Raw genomic sequence first — 27,377 nt, 5'->3', positions numbered from 1 at the left:
GTCTATCCATCACGTGGGAATTTACTTTGAGTCACCCGTCTTTGCTCACGGACAACTCTACGTGGCGCTGTCGAGAGTTACATCAAGGAAGGCGATCAAGATTGCAGTGGACCCGGAGGCAATCGACGAGGAAGGGAATGTTCACACAAAAAACATAGTGTATCGCGAGATATTTGAGACACAGAATTAACTCAAATACATGTTACCAATCTGAGAAAAAGCAAGTGAGTACACAAGTAATTATACACGTAATTATATAAAAGTTTGACTGAGTAGATAAGTAGGTAAACTCCAAATGCGTCAAGACCTAAAGACCACCCGCCGCAGCGAAGTGGAGGCGGGCAATCTAACAAATCAAGCCCTAGTGTCCGCGTAGCGGGCGCCCAGAGCGCTAGTCTACAACAACTAAGAGAGAGACCGTCCAGTGTGTGTGTAATTCCGTCCGTCACACCCTGTCCACTTTAAAGGTGGTCCACATAATCGTACCTAAGCTGGCTTGGTCGCCGAAGGCCCCATCACAAGCTGCCGAGCGCAGCGAAGGTGGCACCCGTGTGCGTTGTAGCGGGACGCAGGGCCCGCCCTACAACTATGAACTAATAGCACGGCGAGTAGTGCAGCGAGCCGACGAGGCGAGCGGAACGGTGGCGATTACGTCACCCCCGCCGTGACGCTTCGCCTAATATAATACTTTTCGGAACACCTGCTATAAATTAAAATGGGCCCACCGCGTAGTAGCAGCGATAGCAGAGTCCGCTTAAACGTATAATAGCACTGCGAGTAGTGCATAGTGGCAGCGATAGCTGGGCTTGCCCTACTACATAGTATAAGTTTAATTCAGCGAACATGGTTAAATACAAGCACATTGTAAGCCATTGCAATCGTTTTCTACGTGCTGCTAGCGCTAAGTATACGTTCATAGCGCTGACTACACTCCGCGCCAAGTGCAATCACGCACCCGAGTTTGTAGCTATATCTCAGTCAATATTTAGAGTTAGGAGCTGCGCTTTAGATATGTTGCTGCTACTACCGTTACCGACCCCGCTCTTGTGTTAACGATCGGCATTTCCATGGCTGGTGGGGCTCACATACAAGCAGACAAATATGGTTTAGTGACACAATTATCACGCAGATTGGACCATACAAAAATTCATATATTATGAATGATCGTAACATGTGGGTCAACTAGTAGTGTGTCTTTTTTCCTTTCTTTTCCAGTACTTCGACGAGCCGCTTGGGCATGGAGTCCACCAGAGTTGCCAGGGTCGCTTGGTCGACAGATTCCCACGCCGCCAGAACCGCTTCGCGCAACTCGGACACACTGGAGTACTGCTTCTTGCCGTTGTCGTACACCGTGCGCGACAAAATGGCCCACAAATTCTCTATCGGATTAAGGTCCGGAGAACGAGCGGGCCACTTCATCACCATCACCTCTTGCTCTTAAAAAATTCGGCCGTGCGCTTCGACGTATGGATAGAAGCATTATCTTGTTGAAAGATATACTCCAGCCCAAAGTGCTTGTGAGCGTAAGGAAGCATGTATTCAGAGAGAGTATACACATAGTCATCTGAGTTTTGCTTACCCACAAGAATAGCTAGCTCCGTCTTACCACCACGGCTAAAGCCACCCCAGACCATAAGCGAACCACCGCCGTTTTGGCGCCGGACGGTTTGACGCCTCGGGACCCGCAGGTCCTGCCAATAGCGCTGATACCCGTCTGGACCATCCAGGTTCCATTTCTTTTCGTCGGAAAAGACGACGCGCTGCCAGACATCCTTGGAGTAGAGTAGCCATTCCTTCGCGAACTCACGGCGAGCGAGCTTGTGCTCAGCTGTGAGTTCCAGCGTGTTGTCCATCTTCGCGTACTGCAACCAATCCACGCTCGCAAGAACGCGCTGGACGGTGCGTAGAGAGGCAGCACTGCTGACGAGCTCCTTGATCTGGGAGGCGGAAAAGTCACCGGTTGCTGCCATCTGCACGACTAGCCGCACCTCGCGGTCCGACATGACGGGCGGGGACCGAGCTTCTTCGGCTCCGTCGGCGCCTTCGGAGCGACGATGCGAGCCACCGTTTGGTCGCTGCGACCGACACGGCGTGCAATAGCATGGTTAGACCACCCGGCCTCGTGCAGTCCTTGGATTCTCCCGCGTTCTTCGTCGCTGACGCGTGGCTTGGGCGGCATCTTTGCGAATGCCGTACTGGTTGGGATTTTTACGGCCCCACCACTAATCTTAATATATGAATTTTTGTATGGTCCAATCTGCGTGATAATTGTGTCACTAAACCATATTTGTCTGCTTGTATGTGAGCCCCACTACAGCCATGGAAATGCCGATCGTTAACACAAGAGCGGGGTCGGTAACGGTAGTAGCAGCAACATATCTAAAGCGCAGCTCCTAACTCTAAATATTGACTGAGATATAGCTACAAACTCGGGTGCGTGATTGCACTTGGCGCGGAGTGTACGCGCTGCTATAGCTAACTATGGATACTTAGCGATAGCAGCGCATAGTAAATGATAGTAAATGATAGCAGCGTATAGTAAGCGATAGAAGCGCATAGAAGGCGATAGCACCGACGTAATAAGCGATAGCAGTGCGAGTACATGTAGCGAGAGGTACAGTAGCTGAAGACGATTGATTAATAGTTTCAGGTTAGTTTTTGTGTAATACTATAGGGACGGATATATTATAGCTGCAGCGGTGCTGAGTGTTCATCTATAAAGGCATATAGCTACACTGGCTTAAACGTGCGGCATGTATCTGTAACTTATAGTATTTAGCGGTAAGATAATGGGTTCTAGGGATTGTAGATGCCTAGACATGCATTGGGTTGGAGATTTTATTGTAGTTCATACTGGCATTCCATTGACGCGTTCCCCGCCACTCTAACAATACTGATGAGCCGTACAATACCTGTATATTAACGAATTAGCATTCCACGCTATATGAATTTTGAACGCGACGGTGATACTTTCGCTATTCAACTATAGGTAGTACGCAAAAGTGTTAATGTGCATTACGTAGTCCAATAATTTACTGATACGCACGTCTTAGCTCATTAAAAATGATATTTGAAGCGGGATACGCCGAAATTAACGCAGGCCACAGCTCATTACATTCTTAGGGCCGTACAAAATGCTGAAACGATGCAGCACGATATATCCACTTTTTTTAAAAGAAAACTAGCTCGAAAGGTAATGCTGAGAACATGAATAGCGAAGCCATCACTTTGGGCTTATCGCCTGATCACAGAATGTAAATTCTATAGCCTACCAACCGTATAGAGAAACAAACTATAGTTGCGATAACATAATAAAATAACAGGTATACAGACTTCAAAGTGAGCACACTGTAGATAGCAACACCGTATTGATCTACCCCACCACGACATGTAGCTCATGCCAAAGTTTAATTCTACTACAGGTACAACACACAGATTACTTAAGGGATGTACTCCGCGGGGACTTTGTAATCGGATTAAGTAGTTGTACCTGTTTGGACCCGGTTTACAACAGGGTACCGTACGATAGATCGAATGTTTTACCTTACTACATTCATCTACTCTGACGTAGGGATATGTATTAAGCTGATTTCAGTCACGTCACACTACTGATAGTACCTCATCATAAATAAACACTTTTTTACATGCACACAAGCAAATTTAATAACCTTTAAACTAAATAAAAGCCCACCGGAGCAAAGCGGCGGCGGGCGTCTCTTACTACTACGACTAACCACAAAACTACCGCCGCGTAGCGGCGGCGCTCGGGAGAGATCTGTCCGTCTGTCAGTCCGTGCGTCACGCATGGCGACAAAATTAGGGTGGTCGACATAATCGTACCTAGGCTGCCTTGGACGGCCCCCCACCAAAGCCGAGCGCACACCCGCGCGCATTATAGCGGGCCGCAGGGTCCGCCCAACTTCAAAGTTACTAATAACGCTGCGAGTAGTGCAGCGAGCCGACGAGGCAAGCGGAACGGGGGCGATAAACATGCATCACCCCCGCCGCCTAATACTTTTCGGACCATCTGATGTTAATTAAATTTGGCCCACCGCGTAGCAGCGATAGCTGGGCCCGCACTTCTACTTAGAATAATAGCCCTGCAACGAGGTTTGCTGTAAAAGTAACTGGCACGAGCGTAGTAAGCGATAACAGTACGTAGTATGCGATAGCAACGCGTAGTAAGCGATAGTGTGGTGTAGTAAGCGATAGCAGTGTGCAGTAAGCGATAACAGTGCGAGTACACGTAGTGGAAGGAGTGCACAGATTATTACTAATACATGCAGAACACTTTTACTGTAATACTTTAGGGCTGGACGCATTATAGCTGCAGCGGTGCTTAGTGTTCATGTTACGAGGGCATATAGCTACATTGGCTGAAGCCCGTTTATATATTGCAGGTACAGTGTGTAGCGGTAGGATAATGCGTTAGTGGGGTCGTAGATACATGCATTCTGACATTCACTGAGCGGGAGATTTTTATCATAGTTTACGCTGAGATTCCTTCGATAACCGTGTTATTGGGCGGATATACATTCAGGAAACGGAATCAGCATAACGGAAACGTGCATAGTTTCGGGGTACGAACTTCTTACTTTTAAAATCTTAGCTATTGTACTGCAGGTGGTACACTAAAATGCTAATGTTCGCCGTGTAGTAGAACGTGGTACACTAAAATGCTAATCTTCGGTGTGTAGTAGAACAAGAAACTGACGAATTCCTGAGTTTTGAAGCGATCCACGTAGAAGCTAACGTAGCCCGGAGCTGAATACATATTTTGGAGCGGAGAAAATGCCCAAACGATGTAGCAAAATATGGAAACGGTGTTTTATAACAACAGAGGCACTAAGTAGAATGTTAAGTAGAAGAATAGCGACATTTTAATTGTGATTTGGGCTAATTGCCCGGGTACAGAATGCATAGCTACACCTACGGACCAATTAACAGAAAACTATAGTAGTGATACACTTGGCAATTCAAGACGTACACAGAGTTGTGTGAACATACCGTATATAGATATATCATATCAAGCCACCCTACAACGACGACATGTAGCTTATGCCAATGTTTCTTTTGATCACATTACACGAAATACAAATTATTTAGATATGCACTACGAGACGACGTTGTAGTCGGGTTAATAAATCGTGGCGATGTGGACACGCTCTACGGCACCATACCGTACAACAACATAGATCTATTTGCATTAACTCTAACGTGGAAACATTGTTTAAGCTGATGCCAGCTACGTAACTCTTCTATGTAACAGTACTTCTAACACAACACTTTTTACGTGCAAACAATCGAAATTAAAAGCATTTGAACCGGATAAAGCCCACCGGAGCGGAGGTGGGCGGCCCTTACTACTGCGACTAACCACAAAACCATCCACCGCGTAGCGGCGGCGCTCGGCTAGTCCTAAGAATCAATCAGAGCGTCGCTGTCCGTCGGTCACAGAAATCGTCACGCTTATTCACTAAGTACGAATCCTACTAAGTACGAGTAGCTGGCGAGCGCAGCGAAGGCGACCCCACCATACGGTATTGCAGGACCCGCCCCGGCCTCTGTAGTACTAATCTAACATTGAGAGTAGTGCAGCGAGCCGACGAGGCGAGCGGAACGGGTCCGCCACTGCCGTAGCGAAGCGTAGGCAGTCTGCTCCAATAGCGCAGCGAGCATTGCGAGCGAAGCGCCAACTAACAAAAAATTCACCGCCGCGTAGCGGCGGCGCTCGGCTAGTTAGTGAAAGGCACAATACTGTGGATGTTGAGCTGCAAGCAGCAACAAAGAGGCAACCTGCAGGTGTACATGCAGTGAAGAGCACCAAACCATCGGGTTAGGCGAATCGTCATGAGGACAGCGATGATCTACCGAATAATGCCTGCTTTATCGATCCAAAACCTCGACAGGAGTAACCAAGTCCAGAATGCCGTAGCTGCTCACGACCTCACATTAGGAAACTCAGCACGATCCACTTCGCAGCAAATGCGGCGACAAGCTGCGAACGATAGAACACTTCCTTTACCAGTGGTCGATCTGCTTTAGTTGCTTACCCCCATGCGAACAGTCTTGGTGACGGAAGTGGAGGCAAAGCTCATTTTGGTACCTCGCCCGAAGTGATGGAAGGCTGGCCATCCGCTGCCTGTTGCAAGCACGAATGCCAAACAGCAACAATACCATATTCATCACCAGTAACCATACGAAGACCTCAGTGCTGCAGCATACATCGTCGAGGTGGAATCTCTAGCGCTGCCGGGCCTAGTGCTGTCGAGAGCTTCGTCGCAGGGTCTTCTCGGTCGATTCCGCAATGAACCCGTGCCGCGAGGTCTCCGTTAACTCGCCTGGCTCTGCGCTGCTGACGTACTTGCGGGAGTCGTCGTGACGCACACGGGCAAGTCACCGCCATGGGAGCCGAGGCCCGCGCGCGGGTATCGGAACCTCTTGGCCGAGCACCACTTCTTCGCGCCCGTGCATCGGCCCAAGACCGCTGCACCATCAAGCATTGTCACTGCACTTCTTCTCGCGGACTACAGATTCGCGGCAGCAACATGGTGGCATTACCGCCCGCCAGCTGCAGCGCGCAGGAGACTCCCGTCTCTATCCGCGATGGTGTCCGATCGAGTGCGGGCGTGATGACGACAGCGTAGCCCGCGCAAATATTTTTTTGACCAGCACCCTAGCTCACAGCTCACTACAGTAATGCCACGAAAAATGCCACTGCGCGTCCATTTAGCGTTGTCCGCTGCCACCTGCCACACTGGCGCAGCGAATCGCCATCCCAGGTGGCTCGCAAGTAAAAAATCCTTTTGCTTAAAGTTCGAGGGAATACATAGGGCAGGTAACTCCGCCTATGATTGGCTCTCCTGCGCCTAGATTTACTCTGTGATTCGACATAAAACCGCCACCACCCAAACTAAACCCATAAAAAGCCCAAAACAAACCCAATTGGGCTGCGGTTTCCTAAGATTGGGTCCCCCCATACGTGGGTGGCGATCTGTCCCCTCATTCCTCGATTTGCTGGCCCCAGCTCAAGCCTCGTCGTCCGTCCCTTATCGAAGACCCCACAGCCCACCATGGCGTCCACGATCGCGTCCTTCGCCAACTTCCTCAAGCAGTCCAAGGCGCACGCCGTGGACAACCGCGAGGTGCTGATCGCCGGCGTGCTGTACAAGAAGCCCGAGCGCAACTCGCTGCTCTGGAAGAAGCGCTACTGCGTCGTGTACAAGGACGAGCTGCAGATCGTCTACTTCCTGTCCCTCGAGGACTTTGAGAAGCGCGCCATCCGCGGCAAGATCCCCTTCAGCTCCGTGCACGCGTGGGACGGCAAGCCCAACGGCTTCCAGTTCTACACGCCGTCCAACAACTGCTTCCGCGTGTACACGGAGACGCCCGAGGACCAGCTCAAGTGGCTCGAGGTCATGCAGAAGGCGCTGGACAACGCCCCCGACAAGAAGGACGGCGAGAAGGTCGAGTACACGCGCCCCGTGGCCTCGTCGCCCTCGTCCTCCCCCAAGGGCGCGTCCTTCCGCTCCAAGCGTAGCGACTCGTGGCGCGAGGAGGACCCCGACGTGCTGTCCATGGCCGTGGAGCTCGAGGACCTGCGCTCCGAGGTGACCACGCTCAAGGCCGAGCTCGCCTCGTACGAGCAGGCTGAGAAGCGCTACGGCACGGAGATCAGCGCCGCCCGCATGCGCCGCGGCTCCGTCCTGGACGACGGTACCGAGCTCAGCATCGAGCCGCGTGAGATGGAGCGCATGCGCGCCATCTTCAACCTCTTCGACGTGCAGGGCAACGGTTTCATCAGCGAGGACGACCTCATGGACCTGCACGCCAAGCTCGGCGAGCCCATCTCGACCGAGGACGCGCGTGAGGCTGTGTCGTACATGCACAGCAAGTCCGCGACCGGCCAGATCGACTTCAACTCGTTCATGAAGTGGTGGAACGACGACCACGCCGCCGCCAACCAGACCGAGGCCATGCGCCGCTACCAGGCCAAGTTTAAATTCCTGAAGGCGCGTATCGCCAACCCGGAGGTCGGCAACATCGAGACGGAGGCCGTCGGCGCCTTCCCCAGCTTCGAGTTCCGCGTCAACTTCTACCACACGGGCCCCAACGGCGAGCGCCAGCAGATCTCGCCGTGGCACGACATCCCCCTGTACAACCCGGACGGCACGGTCAACTTCATCTGCGAGATCCCCAAGTGGACCCGTAAGAAAATGGAGATCGCCACGGGCGAGCCCTTTAACCCCATCAAGCAGGACACCAAGAACGGCAAGCTGCGCGAGTACGGCTGGGGCGAGATGATGTTCAACTACGGCGCCATGCCGCAGACGTGGGAGGACCCCTCGCACGTGACGGAGGGCACGGGTTGCGTTGGCGACAATGACCCGATCGACGTCGTGGAGATCGGCACCAAGCAGTGGCGCACGGGCTCCATCGTGCAGGTCAAGATCCTCGGCGTGCTCGCCCTGATCGACGACAACGAGACGGATTGGAAGGTTATCTGCATCAACGTGGAAGACCACTACGCCCCGCTCATCAACGACGTGGCCGACATCGAGGCCCACATGCCCGGCTGCATCACGGCCATCCACGACTGGCTCCGCGACTACAAGCTACCCCAGGTGAACAAGTACGGCTACGACGACAAGTGCATGGGCCGCGACTTCGCCGAGGCCACTGTGGCCGAGACCCACGAGTTCTGGAAGCTGCTGATCGAGCAGCGCGGCGGCCAGGCCACTGTCTAAGCGGTCCCGGGTTCTGCGCTGGCCACTCCGGCTGGAGGAATAGTAGACACAGGCACCACAAAGCTGGAGTAAATGTAAAACACCGACAAAAATGACAAAACCTCGTTTTCAAGCAAGGTGTCGTGGCCATCGTCGTCTGCGCATGTAGGTCCAGTGGATACCGTATGCGACGGGCGGTCCGCTTTGGTGCTTGGTGCGCAGGTCCCGCCGTGCCGATCCAGATTTGCTCCTGCGATTGCCCAAACATCAAATCCCTTGGCCGAGAGTGTCTGACGACCTGGAGCTCGACTGGATCAAGAATCGAGGTCGCTCTGGGTCACGCAAGGCATGCCATTCCACGCGCAGCGTTCTGATCTTGGCCCGACCCACCCAAGAAAAGCTGCAGTCTTATCACTGCTGAAAATATTGTCGCTTGATGGCCGTCCAAGAAAGTCATTGATGTGCGTGCGATGGCGCTGCAAATAGCGAGTACGGCGCTGAAATTGGAAGTTGAAGGCGCGAGAGGTGGGTTGTCCGGTGACTGCCGTTGACTTGGGGTGCCTCCTTCAGCCTCGTCCTCGACCGACTTTCAGGTCTCTCGTAGTCACGTTCCGCATGTTGCTATTCTCTGCCGAAGCTTCTTAGAGCGTCATTCAGGAATCTACCTGCAGCGGTGATTTGTGCGAGGTCGAGGGGGGCATCACACACCCAGTCGCCATGCCCTTGGAAGTTGTCCTTCCAACTGGGCCCCACAATGTCGCGGACAACAACGATGCTGTCCCCGAGCTGCTCCCTCCAGTCAAGGTGTCGCCGGACCGCCGAAGACCGAGATCTCCGTCCTCACACGACAGTCGACCAGCGTCTCCGACCTTCATCGAGATTGATGGGATGGGAACCAGCAGCTCCATCATCACTTCTAGCGCCACTTCAATTGCTACTTCGGCTTCGACCGCGTTGGATATGAGTGCTGTGAGTGTGGCTGACACTACCAGCCCCCAAGATGTCACCGCAGGCAAGGCTCTAGCGAGAGTCAACGCCCGAGCGAATCTGTCGATCCTTGACAAGCGCATGCGCATTGGAAAGAAGAAGAAGGGGGGATACAAGAACGTCGAGCGCAGCTTCAAGCCTCCTGCCGGCAATGTGATTAACCTGCAGCACGAGCAGTACGCGCTCACGTACGGCATGATGTGCGGTATTCGGGATTCTGCTGGGCTCCAGAAGCCCTTCAAGCAGCGGCTGACGATGGACGACTTCATGCTCGTGGACAAGAAGATCTTCCCCGCCAACTCCCAGCTGCAGCACCCGTTCAAGTTCAAGGACTACTCGCCCGACGTGTTCCGCCAGGTGCGTCGCCGCTTCGGCATCGACCTAGCCGACTACATGCTCACACTCAGCGGCGACTTCAACTTCATCGAGTTCATGTCAAACTCCAAGTCGGGCCAGTTCTTCTTCTACTCGCACGACGGGCGCTTCATGATCAAGACGCAGACCAAGGATGAGTCCAAGTTCCTTCGACGCATCCTGCCACATTACTACAAGTTCGTGATGGAGAACCCGGACACGCTTATCACGCGATTCTACGGCATGCACCGCGTCAAGATGCACCACCTTCGAAGGAAAATGCACTTCGTCATCATGGCCAGCGTGTTCGACACGCCGCTGGAGATTCACGCGCGCTTTGATCTGAAAGGCTCGCGGATCGGGCGACACGCATCCCCAAAGGAACACGAGCGAGGCAGTGCAGGCGTGCTGAAAGACAACGATCTGCTGGACAAGGGGTTCCACCTGCAAATGGGCGTTGCTCGACGTGCCATATTCCTGGTTCAGCTTCGCAAGGACGTCGAGTTTCTCAAGCGAATGAAGATTATGGACTACAGTCTGCTCATTGGCGTGCACGACTCCGGCTGTGAGCTGCATGACGACCTGTACACGGGATCGCCAGCCAGTGCAAGCCCCGAGAGCGTGACGCCTCCGACTGAAACAGAACTCAACATCTCTCAGTCGCTGCCAGTGTCTCCTTCCAGCGTGGAGTCGGACGTGAGCATGGATCTACAGCAGACTAGACCAGCTCGATCAGCTTCAGTACCGGACGACGGCATCAAGTTGCAAATGCCCTCGGCGCTGAGTGCGTCAATCCAAACCAGACTTGCTCTCTCTCCGCCGAATACTCCGACGTGGAGTGATGGCTACGTGGACCCCGATTTGGACTCGGACAACGATTCGGAGACGAGTAGCGATGGCGGCTTTGGGATCAGCTTTGGGAACACTTTCGGCGACTTCTCTTCGCCTGCCAACCGGAGCTCGATTGGGTCCTTGCCGTCGACACCGAAGGGATCTGGGTCGACGATGGCGCCATTATCCCCGCGTCTACTAGACACGGCAGCGTATGCTGAGTACTCCGAGTCGGTCTTCTGCAAGGACGAGGGCGGCATCTACGGCCGAGACCGACACGGTCGCAAGAACGGGTTCGTGTATTTCCTGGGCATTATCGACATTTTGCAGCAGTACAACACGCGCAAGATTGCCGAGAACATTATCAAGGGGATGCGGCACAACCGCAAACAAATCTCGGCCGTTAACCCCGAGTTCTACGGCGACAGGTTCATCGAGTTTGTGGAAAAGCATGTAGTCCAGGACGACACACTGTTTTCTCCCCGACCACGAACTTCTCCGTCGTCCACCGCCCATACCGATAACCTGTCGCGGATGGAGGAGGAGATCACAAGCACGGTAGCATAATGGAGGCAAGCAAGGCACCTGTATTCTTCCTTGTTGATTGAATTATTTATCGCTTTCATACACATACAGCTAAGTTCTGGCTAAGGCCTTTCCATCACATTTGATATCAATTTTATATAAACCACGAGGAAACTAATCCATTTCATCGTCAGGGTATCCCAACAATCAAATAGATTCGCTTTCAAGCGGCAACCTCATTCCTGGCTGGACCGAAAGTTTACTTTTAGGCGCGTGAGTGTACCGCATCCTGGCAAAACAAAAATATCGCCAAGCTTGAAAAGACACCATCTCGGACAGGAAGTGCAATACTCCTCACGTTTTGCCGTTCCGCGCTCCGACAATGGAGGCCACCGTGGCGCCTGGGACTGCAGTCTCTGGACTAATGCAGCAGCTGAAAAGCGGCGAGATCTCCAAGATGCAGCTCTTCCAACAACTTGCCAAGCTGCAAGCAGCACCAGCAACCGGAAATCACGCTGTGCCTCCTCCTGCTCCTACTGCGGTCAATAACTCCTCGTCAGTAACCCCTTCTCAAGTGGTGACGGGTGTTGGCTATCAAACTTCTTCATCAAGCTTTCAGATGGGGGCAGCGCCAACGTTTTCCTTCTCAGCTGGAGGAAACTATGCCCCTAGCGGTGCAGTGGCACCTCAGTTCAACATTGCTCAGCCATCAGTTGCCTCTGTACAATTCTCGTTTGGAGCTGCTGTGACGCCCGCGCACATAATGCCAGCGAACCCTGTGTCCCCCCGCGCCTTCTCAATGCCTCCGGTACCAGATCACATTGCGCTGGTCTCCAAACCAGGTGCTACAATTGTCGAGAATGATGCGGAGCTACTTGCAACGGGGGTATCACACGAGAAGGCGAAGCGATTCAGCGTGCAGGAGTGGCTGGCTAATAAGTCGCGTGCGTCTGCTTCCAGCCAAGTGAGCAATGCCCTGAGGCTTCACTACCAACAACAGTCTCAAGCTCAGCCTACAGAATTTCAAGAAGAAACCCCTGTGTCCTTCGACCGACGCGACGAGGAGATACGTGACGACCCCCTTGGAGTCAACTCGTACGAAGACAACACTTTCGCATCGTATCCCCAGTACACCGGAGGCACGTTTCCAGATTATGGCAGTGGTGGTGCTAATACTGCTCGAGATCGTGATGACACCAACCGGCAAAGCTACGTGTACATGCCCCAGCACAACTCCTCAGGACAAGCGCAGCTTGTTGACCATGACTTTGGTCTTAAGCGTGAGGATAGAGGAGGGGAACATCAGTACCTCGATTTCACCGAGCAGTTCCGCGACGAGCTTGATGATGGCCACATGTCGAACACGGGCAACAACGGAGGGAAAGTTGGTGCGTCCGGAAGCAACAACAATACAGACGGCAAGTTTCACGCGCGAGTGACTCGTTGGAAGTCTCAAAAGGATGCGATTCGAGAGCAAATGAAGCAGCAGCTACTGCAGTCAGAGCTGGACGAGTGCACGTTTGCACCGAAGATCAACCCCAAATCGACCAAAGTCGTCGCGAAACTTCGTGGACGGCAGTCTACGGGTGCCTCCAACCAGGGTCTAAGCATCTTGCAAGCTGTCTCTGAGCGTCTCTACCAGGAAGCAGACAACTACAGAATTCGAGAGGAGCTCGCGACAAAGCTGAAAGCTGACGAGGAGGCGGAAATCGAGCGTCAATGCACTTTCAAGCCGAAAATCAACCAGAGCGACAAGGTGAAGGCGAAATACATGTCCAAGACGACTTCTTCCCCCTCGATGACAGCGGCGTCTCGAGAGGCGGCCGCGAAGGAGCTCGCTGAATGCACGTTTTACCCCAAAGTGAACAGCATTCGATCCGAAATGGTCTCGGCTCAGCTCTATTTGCAACAGAACATTTACGAGCGCTTGAGCAAGCCGTGCTGCGCCGACTCGGAGGACGGGAAGTCACCAGCTAGGGGCCGTAGTGGCAGAAGGAGGAGTTTATCCTTGTTTGGTGACGATGACGATGACGATGAAGATCGAGACAACTTGGAGGCCTGTTCGCCTCGATCGTGCCAAGACGACATTTCGCTGCGACCTGGAGGCAAAAGTCGACGTCGGCGTGGACAAGGGCCACGATCCGTTGACGCTGACCAAGGCCGAGAAGGCAAGGAAGAACGCGCCCGCCAGTTCAAGAACTTCATTGAGCGGCAGAAATTCCACGAGCAGGCACGAACCAAGCGGATCGAACTGACCAAGCAGCAGCTCACTCCAGGGTACAAGCCTGCCATCAACAAAAAGTCGCTCGCAATGATGGAGAACGGGCGTAAGGGCGATTTCCTGGAGCGCATCTCAACGTACGCTCTTCGTAAAGAGCACGACAACGTCAAGAAGAAGACCGTTCGCTCGTCGGTAAGTTGTTCGTGTGAATTTGTGTCATTACGACCGGTGAACCCCTCTCACGATGTCTCTCATTTTCTCTCTCAGGACCCGAACTGCACGTTCAAGCCTGCTATCAACCAAGCCAGCACTAAGCGAAAGCCACGCTCTATCACCGAGTTGAGTCGAGGCGACCTGCTGCGTCGAGAGACGACGCAGCGGCTGATGAAGCTGAAGATGGAGCAGGAGGAGATGGCCGCGCTGACGTTCCGACCGCAGTTGAACCGCATGTCGGAGCGCCACGAAGGCCGCCTCAAGATCCTCTCGAGCCCCGACACGTACTTGCAGCGCATCCAGCAGCAGAGTCAGGCACACACCATCAAGCAGCGGCGAGCCATCCAGGAGAAGGAAATGGGCGAGTTCGCCGAGTGCACGTTCAAGCCCCGCACGATCGAAGCCCCCGCGTACGTGCAGCGCATCGCGCGCAGTGTGTCACTCACCAAGGCATTGCGCGCCCAGCAGCAAGCCGCAGCCCGGGCGAAGGAGAAACCCGAGTGGAAGTAGCCGATCGATCTCTAACATGAACATGCACTTACGTACTTGACCAAGCGTATCTTGTATTAAAACATGTATGTATCCATTTCGGATCGTGCTACATAATCAGATCAGACGAGATCGAGCATGGAGCAGCCTCGCCACGAGAGCCACCAGCGCTGGATCTGCGGCGGCTTCGCGGTGCTCGTGTGCTTCGTCATGTTGCTGGGCTCCGCGCACGAGATCCCGCAGCGCGGCGTCGTGGTGATCAACACGTGGCCGTTCGTGAACGCGACGCGCGCGGGCTTCCAAGCTCTGCACGGCCCCGGCGGTCGCTCGCGCGCGCTGGACGCCATCACGAGAGGCTGCAACCGCTGCGAAGTGGATCAGTGCGACTTCACTGTGGGCTATGGAGGCAGCCCAGACTCCAATGGGGAGACGACACTGGACGCCATGATCCTGGACGGCTCCACCATGGAAATGGGCGCGGTGGCGCAGCTCCGACGCGTGAAGCCGGCGATCGAAGTGGCCCGCGCAGTCATGGAGCACTCGTCGCACAGCATCTTGGCTGGAGATGGAGCGCTCGCCTTCGCCAAGATGATGGGGTTCGAGGAGACCCCGCTGGACACGCCGCGGTCAAGGGAGATCTACCAGAAGTGGTTAGATGGCAAGTGCCAGCCCAACTACTTCCGCAACGTCGTGGGGCAGAATGCGTCGTGCCCGCCGTATAAACCGCTGCCGTCAGAACATGAAGTGTATGCAGGGATTGAAGGCCAATCGCTGCTGCGTGCTACTTCTACGAGTGACCGCCGACAGAACAATGTCGACGTCCAAAGCTTGATCTCGAAGCAGAACCACGACACCATTGGGATGGTGGTGCTTGCGGAGAATGGGCACATGGCTGCTGGGACTAGCTCCAACGGAGCGACTCACAAGATCGCAGGGTGAGTACGGCTAACGATTGAACTTTGATGTAAATTGACGGCTAATTGTCGTTCTTCTTCGTAGACGCGTCGGTGATGCCGCGGTTCCTGGTGCAGGAGCTTACGTGGATTCGTCCATCGGCGGTGCTGCTGCGACTGGAGACGGAGATGTCATGATGCGCTTCTTGCCCTCATTCTTTGCTGTTCAGGAAATGAAGAGAGGAGCTCATGTACGAGTTTTGTTTTTGCTGGAGGTATTATGAGCTAGCTTTGGAACTGATCGAGTCCTTGATTTTGATACGACAGCCCCGCAAAGCATGCGAACGCGCACTTCATCGAATCGCCGCAGTCTACCCGCACTTCCTGGGAGGAATGGTCTGCCTCAATCGGCTTGGTGAGTTTGGCGGAGCTGGCTACGGGTGGGACTTTGCATTCACAGTGCAGGCAAGCTGGATGTCAGAGCCCGAGGTGGTGCACGTGACGCCACTGTCCCTCCCTCGTGAATTGACGTAACAAATGAAACCAACGCATGGAAAAAGCATAGTTTAAAGGATCCGTCCGATCAAACTCTCGACAGGATATCTATCTACTAACGTCCTTGTCCCTTTTCGAAGTGGAGAGAGTATAAGAGCGACCCGCTTGACGAGCTCGAAAGCAAATGAATGGAGAAGGCGGGCAGCACGCAAGGCGGTGACAGCGCGAGACGTGGTCGACGGCCGTATCCGACTGCCACTTTACAGGAAGTACGGCACCAGCGCGCGCTGGTTGAAACCATCCGATGACTCCGCAACCTGAAACAGTCAAACGCATCAGTCAGATCGAGAACACCGAAAAACAACAACACAACCCTGCGTATCACCAATCGAATCGTACCTCGCGGAACAGCTTGAAGTCACGCTCGAGGTTCTCGTCGAATGACAGGATGGCTGCAACATTACCGCATCGGTAGCAGTAGTTGGGCGCCGACCAGACGGTCACCAGGCTATTGTCGAACATGTACTTGTAACCCTCCTGCACGAGCTGATGCGCGCGACATATGAGGTCGAGTCCGTTAATCTGGTTGAACTCCTGCGTAACCTTAGCTCCGAACAGATATCCAGCGCCACGCGGACTCATGGCCCACGTCTCGATGTCCTCGGGGTCGGACCACATGAGGTCGCAGAAAGATCCCTCGTGGGGGATCTCCTGCTGACGCTCTATTGTCCGGATCTGGTCCAGCGTGCGGAGCTCGGGCGACAGGCCGCCGTGCACGCAGAGCACGCGTCCGTCGATGATCGCGGCTAAGTTGAGGTAGTCGAACACGTCCGTGCAGTACTTCCACGGGTTGGCGTTGCCGTACTTGCGCACGCACTCCTCGTAGAAGCCGTAGACCTGCGTGATCTGCCGGCACTCGTGGTTGCCGCGCAGCAGCGTGATGCGGTCCGGGTAGCGCGCCTTGAGGCACAGCAGCAGCTCGAACGTCTCCACGCTGTTGTGGCCGCGGTCCACGAAGTCGCCCTGCAATAGAACGAAGTATGTGAGCTTCTGTGTGGCTTATCCCCCTCGTGTTCTACTGGCGCCACGCACCATGAAGATGTAGTTGGTGTCCTGGATGTCTCCGCCGCAGCGGAAGAGCTCCAGCAGGTCGAAGAACTGGCCGTGGATGTCGCCACAGACCGTCACGGGGCTGCTCACGGGCTGCACGTTGGACTCCTCGATGAGCAGCAGCTTGACCATCTCGCAGACCTGCTTGAGCTCCAGCTCGCTCAGCACCTTGCCGTTGCGCAGGTTTTCGATCCACTGGTCGGGGCCGCTGCCGCTGCTCGCGGGCTTGACCTCCTCCAGCGCCGCGTCGTTCACGCTCGTCATGCTGCCACACAGACCTTCCTTCTTGACTCGGAGTAACAATAGACTGGACGTCGGTCGCGCTCCCCCTGTGTTTTTTGGGATGGGACCTTCCGTACACAAATTTTTACACAAGTTCGATGTGCTGCACACAACGACGCAAGAGTGATTGTCACTTCAACTTCTATCCTTAGCAGATTAGAGAATGGGGACCAAGCAGCAGCAGCCCGCAAGGCCCCCTCATGGCGGCGCAGCGAAGCCCTCGCCGCGGATGCGTCGCGGAGAGGCGGCGGCCTTCCCCCGCTCGGACCTCTGGAGCTGGACGGACGACGGCGCCAAGGACGAGCTCATCGAGAGCATGCTGCGCGAGTGCGTGCCGCCTGTGGCGGTCCCGTCGACGCCGGCGCTGAATGGCACAACTCCACTGCCCGTTGGCGGCAACGGCCGATCGCTGCTTCCTTCGCAGCGCCACAAACTGGCAAGCACCGGTCAGCTCGCGCACCCTCAGGCGCCAACCACAGGCCAGCCGTCGTCCAGGAAGGTGAGGAACTTGCAGTCGCCACCGGCGTCGCTGCCCCCGCCACAGCTACAACCAATGTCCTCCAAGAACTTGATAACGGCAGCCTCGTCCTCCACGGGGCAGGAGGCGTGGAAAGCCTTTAAGGTTGCACACCGCACCAACAAGATTTTGGCCAAGACACGGAAGGTCATCAACATTTTGATACGGCAAAACAGCTCCATGAAGAGTGTTCACGAGGGAGAAAATGGTCACTCAACGCACAGTGACGATGCTTGTGCAGCAGAAAGAGACGGAGATGACGATGCTGGTGAGAACGAGAAAGAGAGTGAGGAAATGCGGGCTGCAGCAGTGGCGGCAGCCAAACAGTTAGAGGCGAAGGCAAAGTTTCAGAGAGAAGTTTTGGACGAAGATCCTGATGGTATGAGCTCCTCGAACGACGATTCGAACGGTGTGGGTAATGTTCAGAGCGGATCCGAGGACTTTTGGAGGCTTTATAAGAGCAGCACGACATCCAAACGACCTGGCTCAGCAAGGGGTCGCTATATTGCCAACTGCCAAGATTCGTCACTGTTAGTTCTCCCAGTGTTAGATCTAAAGCGACCATCGCGCTACGAACGCGCAAATCAGGCGCTTCGCTACGACAATTACTACTTTGGTGACAAGCGCGCCGAGGCCCTGGGTGATGCGCTTCAGCTGCTTCCGGTGCCAGTGCAGACCTTGTCCATGAAAAACGTCGGTGTGTCTGGCAGCGGATCGTCAGCGATCATGAGTGGGATACCAATGCGGCAACTGAAGCACCTCAACTTTTCAGAAAATAGGCTCGGTACGAAGGGCATCCTCACTATTTACCGGACACTGGAAAACCCGCAAGTTCACCTGAAATCGCTTGACCTTGGCAATAACCAGCTAGGGGACCAGGCCGTGAGAACGCTCATGCAGTGCTTGCTGAATCGATGTACGCTGGAACACCTTGATCTCCGACGTAACCATATATTCCATGCGGCGATCTCTATTGGAGAGCTTTTGCGCATTACCACACCGCTTGCATCACTCAACCTCTCCTGGAACAACATACGTGGTGAACCAGCGCAACATCTAGCACGATGCATGATGGAGAACCTCACGCTTACGCACTTGGATCTATCTGATAACACGCTGGGAAATAATGGTAAGGCCGACGCTGATCTCGGTGCATGCCTGGCAACGAACAAGTCGCTGCGATATCTGAACATATCGAACAATCACGTCCAGGCCAAGTCCGTGCTGGTATATGTAAATGGCCTCCAGCAAAACTCCGTTCTCGAGACCCTTGTTGCCCGTGGTAATCCTATCGGAGTCATAGGAGGGGAAGCGATTTTGCGCTCAGTAGCGTCAGGGTCCGTCTCATCCTGCCAGATCGACATCGGTGACTGCAACCTAGAGATTTTGGACGGAAACTTGGAGGGATCCATCTACGGAGGTGGCACTTTTAATTTGAACATGGGGGAACGATCAGAAGGTATCTTGCTTAGAGAACTTCTCCAACTCGTGTGGAAAAACAAAACGGAGATAGTGGACACGATTCACAATGGAGTACCGTTTGCCTTCAATCGGAAGGACGAGAAGGCGCTAATGGGTTCCATCCCCCCGCAAGGATCAATGCAAATTAAGTTTCAGCCGAACTATGATCGACACGAAGAGCTGATCTCCACGAGTGGCTTTGATCGCGTGGTCCGGTTGATGGATCGGTCTTTTGGCCACTCGCACGACGGAGATGAAGCAGCGAAACTATTTTGTATCCGCGTTCTGGCAGAAGAATACACGTTTACAGTGGCAGAGGCAAACACGCTGCTCGCGCTTTTCGAATCCCACACGTCTCAAGTAGAGAAGGCAAGCGCTGCTGCAGCTCTAATCCCGCAAATTCTTCAAACGCCGTCTGCTGAAACTAAACTAGCGCACGAAGTCGCAGAGGAGATTTACGACTGTGCTTCCATGGAGACACCCAACGAGTTCTTCGAGGACAAAGATGCAGATGGCAAAATCGATGTGTGCGGCGATATCTGCGTAACGATAGGACTTGAGAATCTGTCCGACATTGAGCAGAGTCACGTCGAGCACAAAGTTGGCAAGTGGATTTCTTTCAACGTGAACAACCCAAGTGGGCGATACCAGCTCAATATGGCAAACTCAATTGACCGTCGCATCCTGATGCGAATACTCGAGGTGAACAAGATAGAGAGGAAAATTCGGCAGCAACTGAAATTGATGGACACTTCTCAGCATGGTCTGGTAGCTCAACCACTTCAAGGAGGATTTCGAAATATGCGGCTAAACCACTTGCCAATCGTTATGGGGGCAAATTGGCAGTTCCCACGTTTAGGAATCCTCGAGTTCGATTTCGTCATGACTCGGCGGCCGTCTGCAACTTGCACAGCACTCAACGACGGTGCCTTTGAACAGTTCCTGAAAGAGTTCAAACAACTGCAAGTGACATCTGAAATGAAGCTTGTGGGACTGCGGTCCATATCGACGTTGTACTACTTTACATGCAGTCAAACCCAGCGTATCATGGAACATTTTGGTACTTTTGAGCGGGATCCAGCGACTGGATGCCTATTCCGTGGCGAGGCGTTCATTGTACTGTTCAGCCGAATCGTTGACGAGTGGAACTTGAGCGAGACGCTGTCATTGTTGGACCTCAGTACGAAGACTCAAGTGCTGGATCGATTGGGCGTGTTGAACTGCTTCCATCCGCTACAGCAAATTGAATCGTACAGGCAACTCCAGCTGAGTGCGTTTGACCAACGCCAAATGATTCTAATCCTGGTTAAGCTTGCTACAAGCGGTGAGGCCGAGCTGACAAATGCGCAGCTTAATGGAGATGCGATCGAAGCTGACGTGTGGAAAGCATGGACAAGCGACGATAAGCTACCGGCTCAGGGCGTTCTCAGCTGTTCCATGCGTGCGGTGCATGGCATGCAGTCGGAGGCGCAATTACCGCCGACAAGCGTGCGCAAGAAGCTCCTGCAATCTCTACTGTACTATTCAAGCTAGAGGACAAAGCTCATGAGCAAACCTTGTTATAAGACAAAACTATGTTGAAAACGAAACTCGGTCTTAATGAAAAAGCGATCTAACGCTAACTTTCGTAAGATCAAGGCTGCTGAGTGTATACGCGGCCAACTTGAATCACTTGCGCGTGAGCAAACGAGCTGCAACAATAGATGCCGACACTACCAGTGTGGTGAGGGCCGCTAGTGCGACCTTGTCATCACGCATTTCGTCCCACTTCGCAGCCAGGGTCGTCGTGATGGATGATGCCAAGCCGTTCCCGTTAGTTTTACCGTGTGCCTTCTTCCGCAGAGGCTCCTTGGCCACCGTTTTCTTCTTCTTGGACTTGGAGCCGCACTTGCCGCCACAGCCCTTTCCGTCGCCACCGGACGAGCAACACGTACCGCTGCCACCGCAGCAGCCTCCTTCGCCATGGTGATCATCCCCTTCGTGATCGTGATCATGCGCGTGGTCGTGGTCGTGGCCTCCACAGCTACCGTCGCCATTGCAACTTGACGCGGCAGCCTTCTGTGCCTTCGACAAGGCCTTCGATCGATCAGCCGCTGACAGATCTCCCTCCGTGCGGATCTGCTCGCGGATAGCCGCCGCCGCTACCGTAGCGGGTTGGGAACGCGAAATCACCTCGCCCGTGATATGGAATCGGGCCGCTGTGAGGACGCGCACCTCTGCCGAGCACCCGATGAGGGAATCGTCGCGCGGAAGAAGCACCTTCGTATAATTCTTCGTGTGTGCCACCGTGTACTTCTTATCGTCAGATACCTCCGTGTTCACCCACACCTTCTGCGTAGTACCCACGAGGTGTGTGTACGGCTCGAACGTCTCGAAAAGCTTGGTGAGCTTGCGACTGCGGTTCTTCACCACTTGGGTCGGCACACGCTTCATCTTGGCCGCAGGAGTTCCCGGACGAGGGTAAAACTGCGAGATGTTCATAATGTGGAAGCGGTATTTCTCCACAAGGTCCATCGTTTCGTCAAAGTGTTCCTCCGTCTCCGATGGGAAGCCGCAGATAATGTCAGTCGCCAGTGTGAGGTCTGGCACTTTAGCGAGCAGTTCATCAGCCACGCGGCGGAACTCAGCCGCCGTGTATTCACGGTTCATGGCCAGCAGCACATCGTCACTACCCGACTGTACCGGCACGTGCAGGAACGAGTACACGCGTTCATGCTTCAACACTTCAGCGATTGCATCCAAATGATCCAAAATGTACGGGGGGTTGGTCATGCCCACACGGAGCATGACACCATCTGGCACAACTTCGAGCAGCTTGCGGAGCAGAGTGGGGAGATCCGTACCGATATCAATGCCGTACGCTCCAGTGTCTTCACTCGACAGCCAGATCTCCGTCACACCTTCGCTAATCACCGTCTGAGCTCTTGAAACAATCGCCTCGGGCGTGTAACTTCCCAGTTTGCCGCGCGCGTGACGTGTCTTGCAGTACGTGCAGGCGCCCAGACAGCCCGTACTCAGCGGGATGATCTCCACCATGGGGTTCTTGCGGATCTTGGGCAGGTCCAGCTCCGGCAGGCGGTTCTTGGACAGCAGCCTCACCGTGTGGCCCTTGAGCGTCTCCTCCACGACCTCCACGACTCGGTCCACCTGCTGGATGCCGACGATGCTGACCTCCTCGAGGCCCTTGAGGTGTCGGTCAGCTTGCGGCACGCAACCGGCCACGACCACGGCCTTGCTCTGCTTACGGCCCTTGACGACCAGGTGCATGAAGGCGGCCTGGGACGGGTCCTTGACCGTGCAGCTGTTGAGCAGCCAGAGCTGCGCCGCGTCCGGGTCCTGCGTGAAGCGGTAGCCGTAGCTGGCCAGCACGCCCTGCATATATTCCGAGTCGCTCACGTTGTGCGAGCAGCCGTACGTCTTCATCCAGATGAGCTGCGAGCCCGGAACGCTCGGCTCCTTGGCGTCCCCGTCGCCGCTCGCGGAGCTGCTGCTGGCCGTGCTGCTCGTGGCCGCCGACGGCGGCTGGAAGCGCGGCTTGGGCGCCACCATGGGCGTGCGCACGGAGCTCACGGCCGCGCGGTCCACCTCCTCCTCGCCGATCATGTCCTCGATGTCCATCCTTGCGTCTTGGGCAGCAAATCTGCGTCTGAATAAGACTGGCCGGTGGCTGGCGATTCAATCCTCTTGATTGTGGTTCCGACCCCGAGATTGGTGTTGAGAGGGTTTAAGGTATCCATAAACATCCGGTTATGGTTAAGGTATCGTTTAAGCACCCTTTAGTAGTGTTAACACTTTTGTTTATTGCTGTACGGGGGTAATATAGGAACATAACGCTGAGTTCAGTGTGAGCCGCTGTATCGTTCGGCTCTCATGTCACGGAGGCGCGTGCCTGTGCGTCCAGTCCAGTTGAATGGGGCCACTGAGTTGCGGCGCTTCAGCGCCGGCACCAAGCAAAGTTCGTTCGGTTGAAGACAAACGAGCTCATCTGGCTCCGAAGGCGAGCGGCGATTTGCAAGCCACTGGGAAATCATGAGCTTGGGGCTGGATCCGTCCACATGAACGGGTGGCAACGCGTTTCTCACGCCAAGTCCGACAAGAATTTCGCCTCGCGACTGAACCGTGAGCGTGGCGCATCAACAACTAAGCTTACTTATTGCTTCATCAGACGCAATCAGACTGAAACATCCCTACAGAATGCCCCACTTCCACGACATGATCCAAAAGTGTGTCTTCGTCTGGAGGGCAGAACGCGCTCACAACCAGAGCTGTTGCCGTATTTATTGTCTGTTACACACTCGGACATCGCAGAAATCTACCTCAAACGATGCAGACCCTACATGAGAATCACTGCAGCAATTCTTCTCGCTCTGACCCTCTTTAGCTGAACTTGCAGATGACCGTCGGCACCTTGAACACGTTGCCATCGTCGTCGGAGCACGACGTCTGCAGCTCAATGTATTTGCGGCTGCAGTCCACGAGACCTTCGTAGCGTGATTCCACGAAAGCCCGCAGAGGCTTCGTCATTTGGCTGGCGTAGAGCTCCTTCAGGGCCTTGCCGTAAGCGTTGCGGTCGTACAGCATCAAACCACTGACGGTACGGTAACGCAGGTCCTTGTCGGCCGCGCCAGTGTTGCCCATTTCCGCAACACGGTGAAACAGCAAGTCGCAGTTGAGCTCGGTCTTTTCCTTGAACTGCGCCAGAAAATCTTCGAGAGTCGACTCAGACGACAACTCGATCAGCGTTGAGTCCCACTTCGTGAATCCAGGGGGCTTGCACTTGACCTCCGACATCTCCACCACGTCGTACTCGTCCTTGGCACGAGCAGGTGCTGCGGGCTCCTGCATCAAGTACATGTTCAGACCCAGAGAGTTGGACGAGTCCTTGAATGCTTCCAGCTCCTTCCGCTGAACCAGCTTGAGCATCTCCAGCATAGCGAGACCGGTCACTGACGCCGTCGTCGTTGCAATGGCCGGGATAATCTTGCCCGCAATCATCTTGCACTTGTGGCGCGACGCGTCGCGGATGCGGTAGTTGAAGGCCCGCAAGTTCGACGCCGCGTAGATGAAGTCGATGTGGAAGTTCATGTCCTGATCCTTTTCGAAGTCAGCAGGCTCGAACGACAGACCCGAGAGGTCAAGCGTCTCGAGCTCGTTGAGCAGCTCAATAAGCTCATTCTTATCGGAGTCGTTCGAGTTCTTGATCTTCTCCTGCTCCAGACGCTTGATCTCGTCCGAGTCAGCCGCAATCTTTTCATTCGACGGTTTCCAAGTCGGCGGGACATACTTGCTGCTGAGATCCTCATACGTGGCTGGGTCACGCCACTTCGAATCAGCAGGGACCAGCTTCTCCTCAGGCGGGGGCTGAATTCCGTAGGAGACGGCCAGAATGTTGGCAGTGGCACGCACAAAGTTAAGGTGTAGAGGGTTCTCCGGGTCAAACTTGTCGACAGCCTGAGGGAAACGCTTCGCGCCTGACCAGAACTTCTCTCCCGAGTTGGTCAAGTGGTCCTCCGGGAAGTTGTGGATCAGCTGCAGAATGCGGTCCCGGAAGCGCGACGTCATGAGCTCAAAGGCCAGTGTAACACACTTCTCGAATGTAATATCCTTCGCTGTTTGCAGTGTGGAACGCAGGCCGCGAAGACGCTCGAGCTCCTGAACAATTGCTGCTGACATGAGCTTCGGGTTCGGGTTTTCCAGCGTAGCCTTCTTAACCTGGTCAAGGTACGCAGCGCGGTCTTCCACGAACTTTTTCGCCTCCGCGGAAGGCACAACGAAAAGGTCTTCGAACTGGGCACGCGACCACTCAATACAATGCTCGATCAGCGACGGGAAGTTTCGCAGCGTGCACATCGGAATGCCGTCACCCTCAGCATCCTTAGGACCATCAGCGTAGCTCTGCGTCTTGTATGGGATCACCACTTGCACATTGCACTTCGTGCCAAGCGTGCCACTCTCCAGGAGTGGCAGCTTGTGGAACACGCACTTGCTGTCAACGTACAGACGCGCCTTCACGTTGTCCAGGGCGTTCGTGACGACGTACAAGTCAGTCCAGAAGTCGTCGTCAAACACATTTTCAGTGTGCGGGGCAACAAGCTGCTCCAGAGTCTTCACCTTGAGGTCAGCGTTCATTTGGTGCACAGCAGCCGTAGCAGCCACAGACTTCGGCTGACCCACATTGTGCTCTCTGAAGAGGAACTGACGGTTCAAGTTGCTCACTTCGATGCGGTCATTGTCCGTGACAGTCACAAGACCCTTCTCGCCACACGCAACGCCAATCATGGCAAAGTTCTTCAGGTACTCGCAGCCGAGCGCTCCGCATCCCACAAGGAAAGTGCGAATATTTCCTAGCTGCTGCTGGAACGAAAGACCGAACGCCGTGATAATGTGGTCGTAACGCGAACCAATCGGCTTCGCGTCGATCGGGCGCTCATCGGGCAGCACCTCAAACGAATCCAGGTGCAGCCATTGCTTCAGCGGCGTGAACTTGCCGGTGAACTTAACAACCTCTTGAGCGATGACACCTCCGTAGAAAGCTGCCAGAGGATGCAATTCAACCGCAGCATACAGAGCCGCCTGTCGTACAATCTTTTCATCAAGTTCTTCGAGCTGCATCACTTCCTGCTTGTGAGCGCCATCACGAGTGAAGTCCGAAAGGTGCTGAATGCCCTCCTTCGCGATTGCTACAACTTCATCGGCGTCCGCATCGTTGTGAGGCTCCGGGTAGCGTCCGTGGCGCTCCTCGAACTCCATGAGACTCCACGTGGTCACGTGAAGCTGCTCCGCACGTCCGAACTTGGCTCCATCCGTGAACATGAGTCCGAATTCGCCAGCAGGCACAGGCGAGACGAGCGATTCCTCCAGCGACTTGAACTTCACGGTGAATGACTTCTTGTGCTGGGTGAAAACACCTCCGCCTTCGTACGGCGTGAACTCCGACGTGTCGCCAATCTTTAGGCGGTAGGCATCAAAGACTTCCGTCTGCTTGCCGTTGCGGAACACCTTCTTGTTGGCGAACTTAATACGACGCGGGCCCATCGTGTTAATAGACTGGTTCGGGTCCGTCTTGAGCTTCATGCCCTGCACGTCGCTGATTTCAATCCAACCGTCGTGGTCCGAGTCGGGCATTTCGTGCATCTTGCCGTCCTCATCGGGGCCCAAAATGCTCAGCACGCCGTCCTTGTCGTTCGTAATGTCCGTGATGATGCGCGTGATCGGCGCTTCGCCCGTGGCGTCGAAACCCTTGAACTCATCACCAAAGTCCGTGAACGCGTACCCAAAGGCGCCGCGGATGTCGCACGTGATGAAGCCGATCTGCGGCGACTGCTGGCGGCAGAAGTGGTTCCAGCGTAGGAGCTCCTTGCGGCTCGTGTGCGAGAAGACCACCACGTTGTGCTTGGCCACCACCTCTTCAGTCAGCGGGCCCTTGTGCACGGCCACCGACACCATCTTGTTGAGCTCCGCCAGCTTGTGCGAGACCGCCGAGGCGCGCGGGTGGCCCACATCCTGCTCCGTCAGGAAGAAGTTGGCGCCCAGATCCTTGATCTCCGCGATGCCGTCTACGAGTAACCAAATAAATAATAATAAATGTTAGTCACTACAATAAATAACATATTTGATATTAATAATTTAAAAAATCCCCCTCACCGTCGTGCAGCGTGATGGCGCCGGGGCCCGCGAGGATCAAGTTCTTGGCGCACTCGATGCCGACGCCCTGGAGCCCCACGATGAGCACCTTGAGCTTCACCAGCTGCGACACAACAAGAAGAAGATTTATCAGTGACCATCACTCTTGTGCGCACTTTGAACCCAAGTCACTCTGTAACTTTACCTTGGCCATGGTCTCGAGCCCGAAGGCGCCGATCTGGCGACTGTACTTGTCCATGAAGCCCGCATCCTTCTCCAACTGCTGCGTGGCCTCCATGGCGCTGTCCTCTTTGCGTCGCTTGCTGCTCGGGGCTGGTTCGTGCCCCTGGCCGCGTCCGTCGGGCGCTGCTCGCTTCAGCTTCGTCGCTCTGCTTCCCCTGGGCCGCCCAAAGGAAAAATGAGGATCTTGCGCCACGTTTTCCCAAAATTTGCGACAGATTTTCGGGATCGGGAGCGAATTTTGGGATTTGACACTCGATTCACTTCAACTTACGTGGGAAAGGATAAACTAGCAAAATGTTGTTTAACTTTATGCATACAAAGCTGTAGTCTAGTGATACGAGATGTAAATAGGAAATACGCGCCGCCCTCACGAGTAGTGCGCGTAGTGCTTGCAGTCAAAGCAGAAG

At 54.5% G+C, this 27,377-nt stretch overlaps 8 protein-coding genes across 8 annotated transcripts; 5 read left to right on the top strand and 3 right to left on the bottom strand.

The window, feature by feature from the left end:
- Nucleotides 1-7,024: 7,024 nt before the first annotated feature.
- On the top strand, nucleotides 7,025-8,843 carry PHYSODRAFT_350197 (hypothetical protein). The gene has a single exon (XM_009522772.1). It carries the CDS (start codon nucleotides 7,074-7,076, stop codon nucleotides 8,745-8,747), a length of 1,674 nt encoding a protein of 557 aa, XP_009521067.1. The 5' UTR covers nucleotides 7,025-7,073; the 3' UTR covers nucleotides 8,748-8,843.
- A 600-nt stretch (nucleotides 8,844-9,443) lies between these two features.
- On the top strand, nucleotides 9,444-11,465 carry PHYSODRAFT_486197 (phosphatidylinositol-4-phosphate 5 kinase-like protein; the record flags this gene model as incomplete). The annotated part of the gene is made up of 1 exon (XM_009522771.1): nucleotides 9,444-11,465. The coding sequence occupies one exon, from the start codon at nucleotides 9,444-9,446 to the stop codon at nucleotides 11,463-11,465; it is 2,022 nt and encodes a 673-aa protein (XP_009521066.1).
- Nucleotides 11,466-12,222: 757 nt separating this feature from the next.
- PHYSODRAFT_482583 (hypothetical protein) lies at nucleotides 12,223-14,367 on the top strand (the record flags this gene model as incomplete). The annotated part of the gene is made up of 3 exons (XM_009522770.1): nucleotides 12,223-12,551; nucleotides 12,714-13,836; nucleotides 13,912-14,367. The coding sequence occupies 3 exons, from the start codon at nucleotides 12,223-12,225 to the stop codon at nucleotides 14,365-14,367; spliced, it is 1,908 nt and encodes a 635-aa protein (XP_009521065.1).
- Nucleotides 14,368-14,484: 117 nt separating this feature from the next.
- On the top strand, nucleotides 14,485-15,773 carry PHYSODRAFT_486024 (hypothetical protein; the record flags this gene model as incomplete). The annotated part of the gene is made up of 3 exons (XM_009522769.1): nucleotides 14,485-15,281; nucleotides 15,346-15,490; nucleotides 15,567-15,773. 3 exons carry the CDS (start codon nucleotides 14,485-14,487, stop codon nucleotides 15,771-15,773), a joined length of 1,149 nt encoding a protein of 382 aa, XP_009521064.1.
- Nucleotides 15,774-15,994: 221 nt separating this feature from the next.
- On the bottom strand, nucleotides 15,995-17,108 carry PHYSODRAFT_326753 (hypothetical protein; the record flags this gene model as incomplete). Its single annotated transcript, XM_009522768.1, has 3 exons — nucleotides 15,995-16,051; nucleotides 16,134-16,757; nucleotides 16,827-17,108. The coding sequence occupies 3 exons, from the start codon at nucleotides 17,106-17,108 to the stop codon at nucleotides 15,995-15,997; spliced, it is 963 nt and encodes a 320-aa protein (XP_009521063.1).
- Nucleotides 17,109-17,289: 181 nt separating this feature from the next.
- On the top strand, nucleotides 17,290-20,637 carry PHYSODRAFT_481160 (hypothetical protein; the record flags this gene model as incomplete). Its single annotated transcript, XM_009522767.1, has 2 exons — nucleotides 17,290-17,832; nucleotides 17,935-20,637. The coding sequence occupies 2 exons, from the start codon at nucleotides 17,290-17,292 to the stop codon at nucleotides 20,635-20,637; spliced, it is 3,246 nt and encodes a 1,081-aa protein (XP_009521062.1).
- Nucleotides 20,638-20,772: 135 nt separating this feature from the next.
- PHYSODRAFT_555473 (hypothetical protein) lies at nucleotides 20,773-22,722 on the bottom strand (the record flags this gene model as incomplete). The annotated part of the gene is made up of 1 exon (XM_009522766.1): nucleotides 20,773-22,722. One exon carries the CDS (start codon nucleotides 22,720-22,722, stop codon nucleotides 20,773-20,775), a length of 1,950 nt encoding a protein of 649 aa, XP_009521061.1.
- Nucleotides 22,723-23,447: 725 nt separating this feature from the next.
- PHYSODRAFT_555469 (hypothetical protein) lies at nucleotides 23,448-27,025 on the bottom strand (the record flags this gene model as incomplete). The annotated part of the gene is made up of 3 exons (XM_009522765.1): nucleotides 23,448-26,660; nucleotides 26,749-26,851; nucleotides 26,933-27,025. The coding sequence occupies 3 exons, from the start codon at nucleotides 27,023-27,025 to the stop codon at nucleotides 23,482-23,484; spliced, it is 3,375 nt and encodes a 1,124-aa protein (XP_009521060.1). The 3' UTR covers nucleotides 23,448-23,481.
- Nucleotides 27,026-27,377: the final 352 nt, after the last annotated feature.

The sequence above is a fragment of the Phytophthora sojae genome, assembly GCF_000149755.1.
Source record: "Phytophthora sojae unplaced genomic scaffold PHYSOscaffold_2, whole genome shotgun sequence".
NCBI classification, from domain to species: Eukaryota; Oomycota; class Peronosporomycetes; order Peronosporales; family Peronosporaceae; genus Phytophthora; species Phytophthora sojae.
The sequence above is the reverse complement of the archived record's forward strand: the minus strand, read 5'-3'. Positions and strand labels throughout refer to the sequence as shown.